The sequence below is a fragment of the Argopecten irradians genome, chromosome 1, assembly GCF_041381155.1.
Source record: "Argopecten irradians isolate NY chromosome 1, Ai_NY, whole genome shotgun sequence".
Lineage (NCBI taxonomy): Eukaryota > Metazoa > Mollusca > Bivalvia > Pectinida > Pectinidae > Argopecten > Argopecten irradians.
The window spans coordinates 74,140,014-74,160,643 of record NC_091134.1 but is presented as its reverse complement, the minus strand read 5'-3'; the positions used below and the strand labels follow the sequence as shown (position 1 = coordinate 74,160,643).

The window sequence follows — 20,630 nt, the reverse complement described above, 5'->3', positions numbered from 1 at the left end:
GTACTCTCCCTGAAACTGTATTCAGTATGGTACCCTCCCAGCTGGTACTCTCCCTGAAACTGTATTCAGTATGGTACTCTCCTGAAACTGTATTCAGTATGATACTCTCCCTGAAACTGTATTCAGTATGGTACTCTCCCTGAAACTGTATTCAGTATGGTACTCTCTCTGAAACTGTATTCAGTATGATACTCTTCCTGAAACTGTATTCAGTATGGTACTCACCCTGAAACTGTATTCAGTATGGTACTCTCCCTGAAACTGTATTCAGTATGGTACTCTCCCTGAAACTGTATTCAGTATGGTACTCTCCCTGAAACTGTATTCAGTATGATATAATTATAGTACCAGTCTATAGTGGCCATACATGTTAATGTGTCCTTAATTATAGTACCAGTCTATAGTGGCCATACATGTTAATGTGTCCTTAATACCAGTCTATAGTCCATATGTCAATGTGTCCTTAATTATAGTACCAGTCTATAGTGGCCATACATGTTGATGTGTCCTTAATTATAGTACCAGTCTATAGTGGCCATACATGTTAATGTGTCCCTAATTATAGTACCAGTCTATAGTGGCCATACATGTTAATGTGTCCTTAATTATAGTACCAGTCTATAGTGGCCATACATGTTAATGTGTCCTTAATTATAGTACCAGTCTATAGTGGCCATACATGTTAATACATGTTTCCTTAATTATAGTACCAGTCTATAGTGGCCATACATGTTGATGTGTCCTTAATTATAGTACCAGTCTATAGTGGCCATACATGTTAATGTGTCCTTAATTATAGTACCAGTCTATAGTGGCCATACATGTTAATGTGTCCTTAATTATAGTACCAGTCTATAGTGGCCATACATGTTAATGTGTCCTTAATTATAGTACCAGTCTATAGTGGCCATACATGTTAATGTGTCCTTAATTATAGTACCAGTCTATAGTGGCCATACATGTTGATGTGTCCTTAATTATAGTACCAGTCTATAGTGGCCATACATGTTAATGTGTCCTTAATTATAGTACCAGTCTATAGTGGCCATACATGTTAATGTGTCCTTAATTATAGTACCAGTCTATAGTGGCCATACATGTTAATGTGTCCTTAATTATATAGTACCAGTCTATAGTGGCCATACATGTTAATGTGTCCTTAATTATAGTACCAGTCTATAGTGGCCATACATGTTAATGTGTCCTTAATTATAGTACCAGTCTATAGTGGCCATACATGTTGATGTGTCCTTAATTATAGTACCAGTCTATAGTGGCCATACATGTTGATGTGTCCTTAATTATAGTACCAGTCTATAGTGGCCATACATGTTAATGTGTCCTTAATTATAGTACCAGTCTATAGTGGCCATACATGTTAATGTGTCCTTAATTATAGTACCAGTCTATAGTGGCCATACATGTTAATGTGTCCTTAATTATAGTACCAGTCTATAGTGGCCATACATGTTAATGTGTCCTTAATTATAGTACCAGTCTATAGTGGCCATACATGTTAATGTGTCCTTAATTATAGTACCAGTCTATAGTGGCCATACATGTTAATGTGTCCTTAATTATAGTACCAGTCTATAGTGGCCATACATGTAATGTGTCCTTAATTATAGTACCAGTCTATAGTGGCCATACATGTTATGTGTCCTTAATTATAGTACCAGTCTATAGTGGCCATACATGTTAATGTGTCCTTAATTATAGTACCAGTCTATAGTGGCCATACATGTTGGTGTCCTTAATTATAGTACCATCTATAGTGCCATACATGAATGTGTCCTTAATTATAGTACCAGTCTATAGTGGCCATACATGTTAATGTGTCCTTAATTATAGTACCAGTCTATAGTGGCCATACATGTCATATGTGTCCTTAATTATAGTACCAGTCTATAGTGGCCATACATGTTAATGTGTCCTTAATTATAGTACCAGTCTATAGTGGCCATACATGTTGAATGTGTCCTTAATTATAGTACCAGTCTATAGTGGCCATACATGTTAATGTGTCCTTAATTATAGTACCAGTCTATAGTGGCCATACATGTTAATGTGTCCTTAATTATAGTACCAGTCTATAGTGGCCATACATGTTAATGTGTCCTTAATTATAGTACCAGTCTATAGTGGCCATACATGTTAATGTGTCCTTAATTATAGTACCAGTCTATAGTGGCCATACATGTTAATGTGTCCTTAATTATAGTACCAGTCTATAGTGGCCATACATGTTAATGTGTCCTTAATTATAGTACCAGTCTATAGTGGCCATACATGTTAATGTGTCCTTAATTATAGTACCAGTCTATAGTGGCCATACATGTTGATGTGTCCTTAATTATAGTACCAGTCTATAGTGGCCATACATGTTAATGTGTCCTTAATTATAGTACCAGTCTCTAGTGGCCATACATGTTAATGTGTCCTTAATTATAGTACCAGTCTATAGTGGCCATACATGTTAATGTGTCCTTAATTATAGTACCAGTCTATAGTGGCCATACATGTTGAATGTGTCCTTAATTATAGTACCAGTCTATAGTGGCCATACATGTTATGTTCCTTATTATACAGTAGTGCATGTTATGTTCCTTAATTATAGTACCAGTCTATAGTGGCCATACATGTTAATGTGTCCTTAATTATAGTACCAGTCTATAGTGGCCATACATGTTGATGTGTCCTTAATTATAGTACCAGTCTATAGTGGCCATACATGTTAATGTGTCCTTAATTATAGTACCAGTCTATAGTGGCCATACATGTTAATGTGTCCTTAATTATAGTACCAGTCTATAGTGGCCATACATGTTAATGTGTCCTTAATTATAGTACCAGTCTATAGTGGCCATACATGTGATGTGTCCTTAATTATAGTACCAGTCTATAGTGGCCATACATGTTAATGTGTCCTTAATTATAGTACCAGTCTATAGTGGCCATACATGTTAATGTGTCCTTAATTATAGTACCAGTCTATAGTGGCCATACATGTTAATGTGTCCTTAATTATAGTACCAGTCTATAGTGGCCATACATGTTAATGTGTCCTTAATTATAGTACCAGTCTATAGTGGCCATACATGTTGATGTGTCCTTAATTATAGTACCAGTCTATAGTGGCCATACATGTTAATGTGTGTCCTTAATTATAGTACCAGTCTATAGTGGCCATACATGTTAATGTGTCCTTAATTATAGTACCAGTCTATAGTGGCCATACATGTTAATGTGTCCTTAATTATAGTACCAGTCTATAGTGGCCATACATGTTAATGTGTCCTTAATTATAGTACCAGTCTATAGTGGCCATACATGTTAATGTGTCCTTAATTATAGTACCAGTCTATAGTGGCCATACATGTTGATGTGTCCTTAATTATAGTACCAGTCTATAGTGGCCATACATGTTGATGTGTCCTTAATTATAGTACCAGTCTATAGTGGCCATACATGTTAATGTGTCCTTAATTATAGTACCAGTCTATAGTGGCCATACATGTTAATGTGTCCTTAATTATAGTACCAGTCTATAGTGGCCATACATGTTGATGTGTCCTTAATTATAGTACCAGTCTGTAGTGGCCATACATGTTGATGTGTCCTTAATTATAGTACCAGTCTATAGTGGCCATACATGTTGATGTGTCCTTAATTATAGTACCAGTCTATAGTGGCCATACATGTTGATGTGTCCTTAATTATAGTACCAGTCTATAGTGGCCATACATGTTAATGTGTCCTTAATTATAGTACCAGTCTATAGTGGCCATACATGTTGATGTGTCCTTAATTATAGTACCAGTCTGTAGTGGCCATACATGTTGATGTCTCTATATGAAATACTTTTGTCTGCAGTAAGTAGTATAAGCGTGCCGTGTTATTAGGCTGTGTTTAATTTTGCTGTAGTACTGGCTGTGACCCAACATACCGTTATATTACTGTGTCCTGTCTGTATGTCTGGGACAACATTACCACGCCTAATTTACAAATGTACTATGGCCGAGGATTATTACAAATCATCATCATTGTTTCTTGGCACCTTATTTTTACCACCTAATACGTGTCTGCCGGACTTTAGCTCGACTGGTCCTGGGTGTCTAGGTATCAGGTGACATCTATAATGACATGGTATCCTCATGTTATCAGGCCTAGAGGTATTAATAACAGATCATTATGTCGGAATTGTAAAACATGAGTCGCAAAAGTCATTAGTGTTAATTATATATTCCTACGTAATCTAGACATTATTCATAAGGTTATTATACTTGTCAATAAAGTATCATTTTATTGAGGTCAAACAATCTGATCCTATTAGTAAGATTGAGGTTAATTAAGCCAATGACTGTATCGACTGATTTTAGTTTGTGACGAAGCTTTGAGGAATGTACTTTAAGCTTATAGGATAGCACTGACAAAGCTCTTCCTGTAAGAATGTATAAATCAGGGTTATATAATACATTATAATGAATTATAATAATACATTATAGTATAATACATTTAAAGATGTCTTTTTCCAAATGTTTAATTGACATAGTTCAATGTTGATAAAATAATAAAGAGGACTGAGTTTGAGGTTAACATGTGTGTTATGTTGAACTAGCGGACCGAATTGTTGCCTTTGTCTGAAGGACGACGGCAACATTTCTGTTGAAGAGTTCAACTTATCACATGTTATACCGGCGCGTAATGTCGACAAGGGCTAGCTTGTTGGACTAAGCATGCAAATGAACAACATGATATGAATTAAAAATGGCCGTTTATTATGATAAACGACGAGATATGACATAAAAATTAAATGATTCTTTCAATCATTTGTATAAAGCATATAAGCAATTTTTTAAGATATGGTCCATGTTTGGGGAAAAAAGCGCCCCAACCATTAATTGTAACGAAAATTCTTACATAAAGTACATGTTTACCTATTAAGTAAAACTTGAAAGAATCTTGACATATATGTCATGGTCAAAAGCAAGATACAACTTGCAGGAGGCCAACTTGATACAAAAACAACATGTGATCAAACTATGATAGTATATTTAAAGCTAAGTATCAAAACCTTTGAGTCAAAGAAACGAGGAAGATCATGGGGAGGAGGTGGGTGCTGATAAAATATTGAAAAATATCAGAAAAACTGACCTTCATCTGTGTCCATCTTGTGATAAGTGGCTAATGAAGCTGACACACGTGCACTGGTCAGTAGATAATTACTACGGGTGTTAGGATATTGACCCAACACATTATACATATAAAAGTATCTTTATCCAAAACCAAATAAAAGGTTTAATTTACAGAGTTTAATGTTGATAAAATAATAAAGAGAACTAAATGAAAAAGAAAACGATAATGAACTTGGTGATAAAATGATGGTTTACTTACATAGGACCCACGATGTAGAGGAGGCCAGAAACACTTCGGAGTTGCCATGGCGGCCACAAGGGAGTCTGGTGGGATGACTCCACAGATGATGAGAGCATCCGGACTCGTTCCCATGGAATCCAACGGATTTGATGATGGAGAGGTGGAGGAGGATGTCATGGAACAAAAGCTGGCTGAAATCCAGGAACAGAGTCTGGGACCTCTAAAGGAGGATCTAGCTGAATGGCTGGGGAAACATCTAGGTTCGTACAACTCTTGTATCCTATATACATATTTCATTTGTATGTTCATTTGCTCTTAATACTTTTTAGGGCTTTCGTAACATATTATAGTGCATGTACCGGGTTTTTGCCATTTATATAACATAATTGTGCTTACTCAGTGTACGAGATATACCTAAGTATTGTATAACCAGTTTTATGTTTCACGGTTAATCATGATTTTCCATATCTGAATGTTTTCCGGAGAAATTACCATCTTGCTTAATTATTCCCCTTATTGAAGAAAACAGGCTACAGATTCCCCCTCCTTATCCCCCCAGAAAAGAGACTAGTAACTAACTGATTCCCCCCCCCCCTTTTTGATTGATTGTCTGGATAAACAGTTTGTTAGCTTAGTATAATCTCCTTCCATATTTATTTCAAGGAGCCTAAGTTAACTAGATAGATGGTTCTTTTCTTTCCTCTTTTTTCTTGGTATCTCCCTCCTGACATTAACATTCTATGGATGGTCCTCATTGGTAAGCTGATTCTTCTCCCCTCCATTTTTGTCTGGTATTGGACTTTAAAGCGAATATTTTTCAATTTCTAGACCAGAATATATAGAGTTAAATTGGGTACCTGGTGGGACTTTCTAACAATTTCAAAAAGAGTTTTGAAACATTTCTTCAGTGTTAAGAATATCCCCATTAAACTCTACTGCATGCTGAATTGCCTGGCCAAAGATGGTAACACATCAGTATGATTCAGTGGTAAAGACTAGTTAGATTTACTTAGATAGGACATAGATATAAAGGTGGTATTGATACCTGTGTACAGGTGTTACATTTATACCTATGTTACCTATATTTCTGTGCTGTAATACAATTTATGTTGATCTGAACAGAGATAGGCAAAGGTGGACCAGGTAAGAATGTCAGGCATGTGTTAATGAGTGGAAAACGTGTTTTGCTTGCCACATTTTTATGCCACCCAGAATGTTCAATAAGAATCATACCTGTATGTCTGGTACTTGTATATTTTTGTTGACTGGTGCCTTGAAATTTCCCTGGTATTAGAATGCATTTGCGGTATAAAGAATCTATTGATTGATTAGGAATATGTTAGCACAAGCAACAAGTAGAATATTTAATTATTTTCTCTCTCAAAATGCAAGTAAAGACCTATTCCTTGTTTGGAAATTAAAATCATTGAGTGGCATTGTGATAGATAATTACTGTCCTAACACCTATAGGTATGTTATAATTAGTCTATCTGAAGATTTTAAAATCCACATACACTGAATTGGTCTGATTCTCGTACTCATCAATCATCCAAGGTCATTTGATGGATTTATTCACTTCCACCAAATGAAAGACTACATCATGGCATTAGATGTAGTAGAATTGACACCTTTATTTAGTATTATGTTTTGTAGTTAGAGAGCTAGTTTTCTGTCGTTTTTTGTCCAAATGAAAGACTACATCATGGCATTAGATGTAGTAGAATTGACACCTTCATTCAGGAATATGTATAGTAGTTAGTGAGCTAGTTTTCTGGTTTTTTTTACATTTGTATTTCTTACCTTTCCAAAGGACATTTTACAGGTATTTTAAAATGAATTGTGTTGCCTGCAGATGAGGAAACGTCATCAGTATGAGTCCTGGATGTCATAAAAATAAGTTTTATTTGTGTTAGAATGATGTATGACCAAACTGTGGACTATTTACATTGTTATAATACCTTTGGTTATGTATCAGGTTGTTGTGTGAGTTAATGTAGTTGACAGCTAGATAGTGCTTCAATCAGAAATAAGAGATATTTCATGATTTTTATCACCATCACTAGAAACATACATTATCAAGTTTTTTATTATGTATAGTTAATGAAATAAATGTAACAATAGAAATTCAAAATAATCCAAAAAGCATAATGTTGTTGTTCTCAACCAAGAAAGTGGCACAAATGTATTAAATTTCCTTTTGACTTTAGTGAGTCAGATTTAAAATCATATTAACACAGATATATCTACAATGCCATATATCATTTAGACATTAGGTTCCATACTGTTTATAACCAATGTCGAACTCAGTGACATTAAGGCGGAATCTATACTTAACATGATCAATGATCTCTATTTCAGGTATGGAGGTAAATGCTGAGAATTTCCTCGATGTGCTGGACAATGGCGTGTACCTGTGTCAGATGGCCAAGATTATACAGAGGAAGGCTCAGGAGTGTGTTATGGACGGGTCTTACACAGAGGTGAGAAAACTAGGTCACTGTGACTTATCATAGAAACATAAGAGATGCAACAGAAAATAAGTCACTGTGACTTATCATGGAAACATATGTAATAGAAACTAGGTCACTGCCTTATTATGGAGACATAATACACAGTTCATTCTTGGAACATTAGTACAAATAAGAAAACTAGGTCACTGTGACTTGTAAGAGCTACATATAATAGAGATAAGGGGACTAGTTATATAGGTCACTGCGGTTTATAATCAAAACAAAAGAAAGGTTAGGAAACTAGGACATTAGTATGACTCACCTAGATACAATCTATATTTGAAACTAGGTCACTGTGAATCTTACATACTCCTGTGGAAACTAGGCCACCCCCACTCATCTTGGATTTTACAGATACATGTAGAAACTATTCGTAGATCATTGTGACCCTAACTATATAAGTACATGTATAGTTTTCTCGGCAATTATTAGAATATAAAACATAAAATAGAACAGTAATTTAAAAGAATCATATACAGTATATCTATATAGTATGTATTTAAAGGTAATATGTAATAAAAAGAACAATAGCGTGTGTTTACGAAAGTAAATCTTTGAATTATAGCAGAACAAATATGGAGTTCGGAAAATTTGTTCTTGATCTAGATAAGAATCTGTGACTTTTTAATGATTGGAAGATGTATGATTGGTAGCTTTTTTGGATAGTTGATTTTGTCACAGATTGAGGGAAAGATGAAGCTTTAGAAAGTATCTAGTATAATGCCTGAATGATAATGGAGACCAAACTCTGTTTTTCAGCCTCTTCCCAACTACAAACTTCGCTGTAAAAACAATGCCCCATCCGGGAGCTGGTTTGCCCGTGACAACACAGCCAACTTTTTATCATGGTGTAAAGAATTTGGGATGGCAGACGATCAGATGTTTGAAACCGAGTATCTAGGTAAGAGGAGTTAAAATGTCTGACATTGAATATCAGAGGAAGATGTACTTTGTACTAGAAATAGCTGGCATTCTTCGGAATTTGAAAGCATTACTATTTTCTTTGATACAATTATTTTTGTTTTATTACCTTTGTTTTCTCACATGTTCCGGATACGTTAAAACTTTGTTTTCTCACATCGTCCTGATGCGTTTGTTTTCAGACATCATCTTGAAATGTTTGTTTTCTGACATCGTCCAGATGCCTTTGTTTTCTAACGTACGTTTGTTTTCTGACACCATCCCGATTCGTTTGGTTTCTGACATCGTCCTGATACGTTTGTTTTCTGACATCGTCCAGATGCCTTTGTTTTCTAACATCTTCCTGATACGTTTGTTTTCAGACATCGTCCTGATACGTTTGTTTTCTGACATCGTCCTGATTCGTTTGTTTTATGACATCGTCCTGATACGTTTGTTTTCTGACATCGTCCTGATACGTTTGTTTTCTGACATCGTCCTGATACGTTTGTTTTCTGACATCGTCCTGATACGTTTGTTTTCTGACATCGTCCTGATACGTTTGTTTTCTGACATCGTCCTGATACGTTTGTTTTCTGACATCGTCCTGATACGTTTGTTTTCTGACATCGTCCTGATACGTTTGTTTTCTGACATCGTCCTGATACGTTTGTTATCTGACATCGTCCTGATACTTTTGTTATCTGACATCGTCCTGATACGTTTGTTTCTGACATCGTCCTGATACGTTTGTTATCTGACATCGTCCTGATACGTTTGTTTCTGACATCGTCCTGATACGTTTGTTTTCTGACATCGTCCTGATACGTTTGTTATCTGACATCGTCCTGATACGTTTGTTTTCTGACATCGTCCTGATACCTGTTTCTGACATCGTCCTGATACTTTGTTTTCTGACATCGTCCTGATACGTCTGATTTTCTGACATGTCTGTATTTGACATCGTCCTGATACGTTTGTTTTCTGACATCGTCCTGATACTTTTGTTTTCTGACATCGTCCTGATACGTTTGTTTTCTGACATCGTCCTGATACGTTTGTTTTCTGACATCGTCCTGATACGTTTGTTTTCTGACATCGTCCTGATACGTTTGTTTTCTGACATCGTCCTGATACTTTTGTTTTCTGACATCGTCCTGATACTTTTGTTTTCTGACATCGTCCTGATACGTTTGTTATCTGACATCGTCCTGATACGTTTGTTTTCTGACATCGTCCTGATACGTTTGTTTTCTGACATCGTCCTGATACGTTTGTTTTCTGACATCGTCCTGATACGTTTGTTTTCTGACATCGTCCTGATACGTTTGTTTTCTGACATCGTCCTGATACGTTTGTTTTCTGACATCGTCCTGATACGTTTGTTTTCTGACATCGTCCTGATACTTTGTTTTCTGACATCGTCCTGATACGTTTGTTTTCTGACATCGTCCTGATACTTTTGTTTTCTGACATCGTCCTGATACGTTTGTTTTCTGACATCGTCCTGATACGTTTGTTTTCTGACATCGTCCTGATACGTTTGTTTTCTGACATCGTCCTGATACGTTTGTTTTCTGACATCGTCCTGATACGTTTTTTTATTCTGACATCGTCCTGATACGTTTGTTTTCTGACATCGTCCTGATACGTTTGTTTTCTGACATCGTCCTGATACGTTTGTTTTCTGACATCGTCCTGATACGTTTGTTTTCTGACATCGTCCTGATACGTTTGTTTTCTGACATCGTCCTGATACTTTGTTTTCTGACATCGTCCTGATACGTTTGTTTTCTGACATCGTCCTGATACGTTTGTTATCTGACATCGTCCTGATACGTTTGTTTTCTGACATCGTCCTGATACGTTTGTTTTCTGACATCGTCCTGATACGTTTGTTTTCTGACATCGTCCTGATACGTTTGTTTTTCTGACATCGTCCTGATACGTTTGTTTTGTCTGACATCGTCTGATACACGTTGTGTTTTTCTGACATCGTCCTGATACGTTTGTTTTCTGACATCGTCCTGATACGTTTGTTTTCTGACATCGTCCTGATACGTTTGTTTTCTGACATCGTCCTGATACGTTTGTTTTCTGACATCGTCCTGATACGTTTGTTTTCTGACATCGTCCTGATACGTTTGTTATCTGACATCGTCCTGATACGTTTGTTTTCTGACATCGTCCTGATACGTTTGTTTTCTGACATCGTCCTGATACGTTTGTTTTCTGACATCGTCCTGATACGTTTGTTTTCTGACATCGTCCTGATACGTTTGTTATCTGACATCGTCCTGATACGTTTGTTTTCTGACATCGTCCTGATACGTTTGTTTTCTGACATCGTCCTGATACGTTTGTTTTCTGACATCGTCCTGATACGTTTGTTATCTGACATCGTCCTGATACGTTTGTTTTCTGACATCGTCCTGATACGTTTTGTTTTCTGACATCGTCCTGATACGTTTGTTTTCTGACATCGTCCTGATACGTTTGTTTTCTGACATCGTCCTGATACGTTTGTTATCTGACATCGTCCTGATACGTTTGTTATCTGACATCGTTTGTTGCCTGACATCGTCCTGATACGTTTGTTTTCTGACATCGTCCTGATACGTTTGTTTTCTGACATCGTCCTGATACGTTTGTTATCTGACATCGTCCTGATACGTTTGTTTTCTGACATCGTTTGTTGCCTGACATCGTCCTGATAGTTTGTTTTCTGACATCGTCCTGATACGTTTGTTATCTGACATCGTCCTGATACTTTTGTTTTCTGACATCGTCCTGATACGTTTGTTTTCTGACATCGTCCTGATACGTTTGTTTTCTGACATCGTCCTGATACGTTTGTTTTCTGACATCGTCCTGATACGTTTGTTTTCTGACATCGTCCTGATACGTTTGTTTTCTGACATCGTCCTGATACCTTTGTTTTCTGACATCGTCCTGATACGTTTGTTATCTGACATCGTCCTGATACGTTTGTTTTCTGACATCGTCCTGATACGTTTGTTTTCTGACATCGTCCTGATACGTTTGTTTTCTGACATCGTCCTGATACGTTTGTTTTCTGACATCGTCCTGATACGTTTGTTATCTGACATCGTCCTGATACGTTTGTTTTCTGACATCGTCCTGATACGTTTGTTTTCTGACATCGTCCTGATACGTTTGTTTTCTGACATCGTCCTGATACGTTTGTTTTCTGACATCGTCCTGATATCGTTTGTTTTCTGACATCGTCCTGATACGTTTGTTTTCTGACATCGTCCTGATACGTTTGTTTTCTGACATCGTCCTGATACGTTTGTTTTCTGACATCGTCCTGATACGTTTGTTTTCTGACATCGTCCTGATACGTTTGTTTTCTGACATCGTCCTGATACCTGACATCGTCCTGATAGTTTGTTTTCTGACATCGTCCTGATACGTTTGTTTTCTGACATCGTCCTGATACGTTTGTTTTCTGACATCGTCCTGATACGTTTGTTATCTGACATCGTCCTGATACGTTTGTTTTCTGACATCGTCCTGATACGTTTGTTTTCTGACATCGTCCTGATACGTTTGTTTTTCTGACATCGTCCTGATATTTGTTTTCTGACATCGTCCTGATACGTTTGTTTTCTGACATCTGACATCGTCCTGATACGTTTGTTTTCTGACATCGTCCTGATACGTTTGTTTTCTGACATCGTCCTGATACGTTTGTTTTCTGACATCGTCCTGATACGTTTGTTTTCTGACATCGTCCTGATACGTTTGTTTTCTGACATCGTCCTGATACGTTTGTTTTCTGACATCGTCCTGATACGTTTGTTTTCTGACATCGTCCTGATACGTTTGTTATCTGACATCGTCCTGATACGTTTGTTTTCTGACATCGTCCTGATACGTTTGTTTCTGACATCGTCCTGATACGTTTGTTTTCTGACATCGTCCTGATACTTTGTTTTGACATCGTCCTGATACTTTTTCTGACATCGTCCTGATACGTTTGTTTTCTGACATCGTCCTGATACGTTTGTTTTCTGACATCGTCCTGATACGTTTGTTTTCTGACATCGTCCTGATACGTTTGTTTTCTGACATCGTCCTGATACGTTTGTTTTCTGACATCGTCCTGATACCTTTGTTATCTGACATCGTCCTGATACGTTTGTTATCTGACATCGTCCTGAAACGTTTGTTTTCTGACATCGTTTGTTGCCTGACATCGTCCTGATAGTTTGTTTTCTGACATCGTCCTGATACGTTTGTTTTCTGACATCGTCCTGATACGTTTGTTTTCTGACATCGTCCTGATACGTTTGTTTTCTGACATCGTCCTGATACGTTTGTTTTCTGACATCGTCCTGATGATACGTTTGTTTGTTTTCTGACATCGTCCTGATACGTTTGTTTTCTGACATCGTCCTGATACGTTTGTTTTCTGACATCGTCCTGATACGTTTGTTTTCTGACATCGTCCTGATACGTTTGTTTTCTGACATCGTCCTGATACGTTTGTTTTCTGACATCGTCCTGATACGTTTGTTTTCTGACATCGTCCTGATACGTTTTTTTTCTGACATCGTCCTGATACGTTTGTTTTCTGACATCGTCCTGATACGTTTGTTTTCTGACATCGTCCTGATACGTTTGTTTTCTGACATCGTCCTGATACGTTTGTTTTCTGACATCGTCCTGATACGTTTGTTATCTGACATCGTTTGTTGTCTGACATCGTCCTGATAGTTTGTTTTCTGACATCGTCCTGATACGTTTGTTTTCTGACATCGTCCTGATACGTTTGTTTTCTGACATCGTCCTGATACGTTTGTTTTCTGACATCGTCCTGATACGTTTGTTTTCTGACATCGTCCTGATACGTTTGTTTTCTGACATCGTCCTGATACGTTTGTTTTCTGACATCGTCCTGATACGTTTGTTTTCTGACATCGTCCTGATACGTTTGTTATCTGACATCGTCCTGATACGTTTGTTTTCTGACATCGTCCTGATACGTTTGTTATCTGACATCGTCCTGATACGTTTGTTTTCTGACATCGTTTGTTGCCTGACATCGTCCTGATAGTTTGTTTTCTGACATCGTCCTGATACGTTTGTTATCTGACATCGTCCTGATACGTTTGTTTTCTGACATCGTCCTGATACGTTTGTTTTCTGACATCGTCCTGATACGTTTGTTTTCTGACATCGTCCTGATACGTTTGTTTTCTGACATCGTCCTGATACGTTTGTTTTCTGACATCGTCCTGATACGTTTGTTTTCTGACATCGTCCTGATACGTTTGTTTTCTGACATCGTCCTGATACGTTTGTTTTCTGACATCGTTTGTTGCCTTTGACATCGTCCTGATACGTTTGTTTTCTGACATCGTCCTGATACCTCTGTATTCTGACATCGTCCTGATACGTTTGTTTTCTGACATCGTCCTGATACGTTTGTTATCTGACATCGTCCTGATACGTTTGTTTTCTGACATCGTCCTGATACCTTTGTTTTCTGACATCGTCCTGATACGTTTGTTTTCTCTGACATCGTTCTGATACGTTTGTTATTACATCGTTTGTTATCTGACATCGTCCTGATACGTTTGTTTTCTGACATCGTCCTGATACGTTTGTTATCTGACATCGTCCTGATACGTTTGTTTTCTGACATCGTCCTGATACGTTTGTTATCTGACATCGTCCTGATACGTTTGTTTTCTGACATCGTCCTGATACGTTTGTTTTCTGACATCGTCCTGATACGTTTGTTTTCTGACATCGTCCTGATACGTTTGTTTTCTGACATCGTCCTGATACGTTTGTTTTCTGACATCGTCCTGATACGTTTGTTTTCTGACATCGTCCTGATACGTTTGTTTTCTGACATCGTCCTGATACGTTTGTTTTCTGACATCGTCCTGATACGTTTGTTTTCTGACATCGTCCTGATACGTTTGTTTTCTGACATCGTCCTGATACCTTTGTTTTCTGACATCGTCCTGATACGTTTGTTATCTGACATCGTCCTGAAACGTTTGTTTTCTGACATCGTTTGTTGCCTGACATCGTCCTGATACGTTTGTTTTCTGACATCGTCCTGATACGTTTGTTTTCTGACATCGTCCTGATACGTTTGTTTTCTGACATCGTCCTGATACCTTTGTTTTCTGACATCGTCCTGATACGTTTGTTTTCTGACATCGTCCTGATACGTTTGTTATCTGACATCGTCCTGATACGTTTGTTTTCTGACATCGTCCTGATACGTTTGTTTTCTGACATCGTCCTGATACGTTTGTTTTCTGACATCGTCCTGATACGTTTGTTATCTGACATTGTCCTGATACGTTTGTTATCTGACATCGTCCTGTTACGTTTGTTTTCTGACATCGTCCTGATACGTTTGTTATCTGACATCGTCCTGATACGTTTGTTATCTGACATCGTCCTGATACGTTTGTATTCTGACATCGTCCTGATACGTTTTTTATCTGACACCGTCCTGATACCTCTGTATTCTGACATCGTCCTGATAGATTGTTATCTGACATCGTCCTGATTCGTTTATTTTAAGTGTCTCACACTGCCGAGAAGTCAGTGGTGCTCTGCCTTCTGGAGTTAGCAAGGATAGGTTATAAATTTGGTCTGGAGCCCCCAAGTCTTATCAAGATGGAGAAAGAGATGGAGAGAATGGAGGAAGAACCACCTCCCCCCCGCCCTCCGCCGCCGAAGCCAAACAGTTTAGATGATGAGGTGAGATTATAAAGAACGTTTGATCCCATGTTCAGCTCTAGTTTTCCCTTTCAGATGTTGTATCACAAAATGTTTATGTTATATCTGTTGTGATGGTTTTTTTTATTTCCTTTTATTATTAATCTTATATTCCAGGTGTCTATCATTATAATAGTTGCCTTCTCTGAATAATACAGTTTCTAGAAGTGTTTCAGTCAAATTCTTCCTTTTCAATTGCACTTTTCACTCTTTGTCCATTTCCACTCTTTGCTAACTGAAACAAAAATACGTTCAAAATCAGTACTAATTACAGAGGGGTATATAAATAAGTGTATCTACGAACAATGCATATAATTAGATTTAAAATATCAAAATTTGACCTAGATTTAATTTCAGCTCAAACTTTATTGAATATTTACTTACTGAATGGTGTGAACTGATTTCTGCATTATTGAGTGTATGTGTCTGTGAGTTGATTTGACGATGATTTGTCTCCCTTGATAAGACCGGTACGGAGACTGAGGAGGAGGAGTTAGAGGAGGAGAAACCCCCTCCCACACCACAGTCCTGGTCACTAGACGAGGAGGTAGGTCAGCTCCGAGTGTTTGTCACCATAACCAGAGTTCAATGTCTTCTTGGCTTCTACAATGTCGCTTGTCAAACTAGCAGAATACATAATCAGATGTGATGTTTATCCCAACTTTGTGTCTACAGATGGAATACATAGCAAGTGCACATCTAACTCATGATATCAATTAAAGAATGGATTACACTTGCCCGTATTCAAAATGATTGGCACCGTTCTCAGTAGAACTAGAATGTCATTTGTAATTTCAAATGTATATTGGTACATACAGCTGTTTTCATGCATGTATTTCTTGATTTCTTGGTTGATTTAAATAACAGATTAAGTTTTACAAATTTCTTTCACAAAAAATGATCTTTGCCATGATATGAGCATTATATTATTCTTTCGTTTCGTTTGTGCAAAGTTGGGATACTCAAAATCCTATGTCTCTGTATTACTCTACAGACTTGACAGCAGGTTCAGTGTAAATCAATCTGAGAAGCTAGTGGAAACATTGGATAGAGTCATGTGTTGTAAAAAGTGATGAATATTTATGAGCTAGATTATTCGGAAACTAACTGTAAAGATTTGAATTGTAATACAAGCTTTGGTTATGGGTGCTGTGTGAATCTTGTTTTCCACCTAAAATTATTGTAAACTAGTCCATGTCAATACAAAGGAACAATCCATTCTTGTGTCTAGGGGTAATCTTTGTGTTTGAGATTTGAATACTGCCAGATGATATTTCATTACTGACTCAATATTTATTCTTTAGAAGCAAAAATAGAGTTCCTAATATATACATTTGGGATAAACCCATAACATGTGAGAAGAAAATTGTATTAAATGTGTAGCATGTGACTTCGCTATGAAGGATTTTCTATATTGGAAAATATATCTCATGAAACGCATCTGAAATATGATGTCACTTATACTGTTTCACTACGTGTCATGGGACAGTTTCTGTCTCACCGCAATAACAATTCTAACGGTATAATGTAACAATAGAGATATTGATATTATTCTTTAAGGAAGTCATGAGACAATAATTCTTATCATTGTTTATCATCTTCATTACTTTGACTCGATTTGTAGTTTGAATATTGTGTGTTTTTCTTAATTGCGTATTCCTTAATTGACTCATCTTTAATACCATATATGTCATCATGCATAGTAACATATTAACGGTTCTGTTAAAAATACAAACTTTAAAGAACAAAATGAGAATGAGATTTATTCTGGAGCAAATGAATAAACTATTCAGTCAGAACTGACCTATTTTGAAAAATATGTTTGTACAGTAAAACCTTTTAATGCAACATTTATATAATTGGTTGCTTTGTAAACTATTTAGTATAAATTACTACTTTTATTATTGATGTTTTGATAGTTTGTAAATTACTTGATATTCCTATATTACTTTTATTATTGATGTTTTGATAGTTTGTAAATTACTTGGTATTCATATATTACTTTTATTATTGATGTTTTGATAGTTTGTAAATTACTTGATATTCCTAAATTACTTTTATTATTGATGTTTTGATAGTTTGTAAATTACTTGGTATTCATATATTACTTTTATTATTGATGTTTTGATAGTTTGTAAATTACTTGATTTTCCTATATTACTTTTATTATTGATGTTTTGATAGTTTGTAAATTACTTGGTATTCATATATTACTTTTATTATTGATGTTTTTATAGTTTGTAAATTACTTGGTATTACTATATTACTTTTACTATTGGTGTGTTTCAGTAATTGAGGATAAGTTCAACATTTTTTCTGTACTCGATCATGAACATGTATATTGTGAAACATAATTCTTTAAGATTTACATTCTGTTATTTAAAACTAAAGACAAAATATGTGTATTTATTTTGTGGATAAATTTAAGTGTAAGAATGCAATAATGAGACCTATAAGGGTTATTGTTAGGAATATAGATAAGAAATGAACACAAGGACAAGTGTAAACGAGATTTATAGGGCATGCTGTTTTTGTTTTGCAGAAGAGCATGATTTTTGTACATTTTAATAACTAATGCCAGCTCAAGAAATGCATGGCAGTGTATTGCTATGTTTGTAGGTATTTAAATTGATATTTCACCATATTTTAATATTCATTACCCATATTTTCATATTCATTACCCATTTTAGTCCGATATGGAGGAAGTGTCTTTCCGAGATGGTGGTCTGATTCCAAAATTTTGGAATTTTGATATGGCGGTAGGTCATGTGCCAAGTTGTCATGGTTCGTCTGTTTTCATTCTAATGTTCACAAATGATTTATAATATTTAGGTCATTGTGGTGACTGACAGCCTAGTAAAATATTCCCAGTGAACTTTCAAGTTCGTCTTTCCCGTCATACATGTGTGTGTAATCGTATGATTAGTGATCATTTTTCTTTCAAGTAGGAAACACTATGCAATATGTCTGTTTTAGGATCATATGGTTCAATTTCAGTAAGATTTTATTGATACTATATTCATGTATTGTACATCACGCTACACATATATAAGTCCTTTCCTATAATTAGACATCAGGCTACACATATTTAAGTCCTTTCCTATAATTAGACATCAGACTACACATGTTTAAGTCCTTTCCTATAATTAGACATCAGACTACACATATTTAAGTCCTTTCCTATAATTAGACATCAGACTACACATATATAAGTCCTTTCCTATAATTAGACATCAGACTACACATATATAAGTCCTTTCCTATAATTAGACATCAGGCTACACATATATAAGTCCTTTCCTATAATTAGACATCAGACTACACATATATAAGTCCTTTCCTATAATTAGACATCAGACTACACATATATAAGTCCTTTCCTATAATTAGACATCAGACTACACATATTAAGTCCTTTCCTATAATTAGACATCAGGCTACACATATATAAGTCCTTTCCTATAATTAGACATCAGCTACACATATATAAGTCCTTTCCTATAATTAGACATCAGACTACACATATATAAGTCCTTTCCTATAATTAGACATCAGACTACACACATATATAAGTCCTTTCCTATAAATTAGACATCAGGCTACACATATATAAGTCCTTTCCTATAATTAGACATCAGCTACACATATTTAAGTCCTTTCCTATAATTAGACATCAGACTACACATATATAAAGTCCTTTCCTATAATTAGACATCAGACTACACATATATAAGTCCTTTCCTATAATTAGACATCATACACATATTTAATCCTTTCCTATATTAGCATCAGACTACACATATATAAGTCCTTTCCTATAATTAGACATCAGACTACACATATTTAAGTCCTTTCCTATAATTAGACATCAGGCTACACATATATAAGTCCTTTCCTATAATTAGACATCAGACTACACATATATAAGTCCTTTCCTATAATTAGACATCAGACTACACATATATAAGTCCTTTCCTATATTAGACACACTACACATATTAAGTCCTTTCCTATAATTAGACATCAGACTACACATATTTAAGTCCTTTCCTATAATTAGACATCAGACTACACATATTTAAGTCCTTTCCTATAATTAGACATCAGACTACACATATATAAGTCCTTTCCTATAATTAGACATCAGACTACACATATATAAGTCCTTTCCTATAATTAGACATCAGACTACACATATTTAAGTCCTTTCCTATAATTAGACATCAGGCTACACATATATAAGTCCTTTCCTATAATTAGACATCAGACTACACATATTTAAGTCCTTTCCTATAATTAGACATCAGGCTACACATATATAAGTCCTTTCCTATAATTAGACATCAGACTACACATATATAAGTCCTTTCCTATAATTAGACATCAGACTACACATATTATCCTTTCCTATAGTCAACTACACATATTTAAGTCCTTTCCTATAATTAGACATCAGACTACACATATATAAGTCCTTTCCTATAATTAGACATCAGACTACACATATATAAGTCCTTTCCTATAATTAGACATCAGGCTACACATATATAAGTCCTTTCCTAATTTAGACATCAGCTACACATATTTAAGTCCTTTCCTATAACTTAGACATCAGGCTACACATATATAAGTCCTTTCCTATAATAAGACATCAGATTACACATATATAAGTCCTATCCTATAATTAGACATCAGGCTACACATATTTAAGTCCTTTCCTATAACTAGACATCAGGCTACACATATATAAGTCCTTTCCTATAATTAGACATCAGGCTACACATATATAAGTCCTTTCCTATAATTAGACATCAGACTACACATATATAAGTCCTTTCCTATAATTAGACATCAGGCTACACATATATAAGTCCTTTCCTATAATTAGACATCAGACTACACATATATAAGTCCTTTCCTATAATAGACATCAGGCTACACATATATAAGTCTTTCCTATATAGACATAGATTACACATATATAAGTCCTTTCCTATAATAGACATCAGGCTACACATATATAAGTCCTTTCCTATAATTAGACATCAGGCTACACATATTTAAGTCCTT

At 35.8% G+C, this 20,630-nt stretch overlaps 1 protein-coding gene across 10 annotated transcripts in view; it reads left to right on the top strand.

Annotated features, from left to right (window-relative positions):
- Positions 1 to 20,630, top strand: part of LOC138307825 (growth arrest-specific protein 2-like) — a 48,616-nt gene that overhangs the window by 10,240 nt on the left and 17,746 nt on the right. For 4 of the 10 annotated variants that reach the window (XM_069248753.1, XM_069248733.1, XM_069248746.1 and 1 more), the window contains 6 exons: positions 5,399 to 5,636; positions 7,735 to 7,856; positions 8,646 to 8,787; positions 15,364 to 15,542; positions 16,027 to 16,107; positions 18,251 to 18,319. In XM_069248753.1, coding sequence (XP_069104854.1) covers positions 5,441 to 5,636; positions 7,735 to 7,856; positions 8,646 to 8,787; positions 15,364 to 15,542; positions 16,027 to 16,107; positions 18,251 to 18,319 — 789 coding nt within the window. In that variant the 5' untranslated portion in view covers positions 5,399 to 5,440. The remainder of the gene's footprint in view (positions 1 to 5,398; positions 5,637 to 7,734; positions 7,857 to 8,645; positions 8,788 to 15,363; positions 15,543 to 16,026; positions 16,108 to 18,250; positions 18,320 to 20,630) is intronic. The other 6 variants (XM_069248762.1, XM_069248768.1, XM_069248785.1 and 3 more) reach the window with 2 other exon arrangements.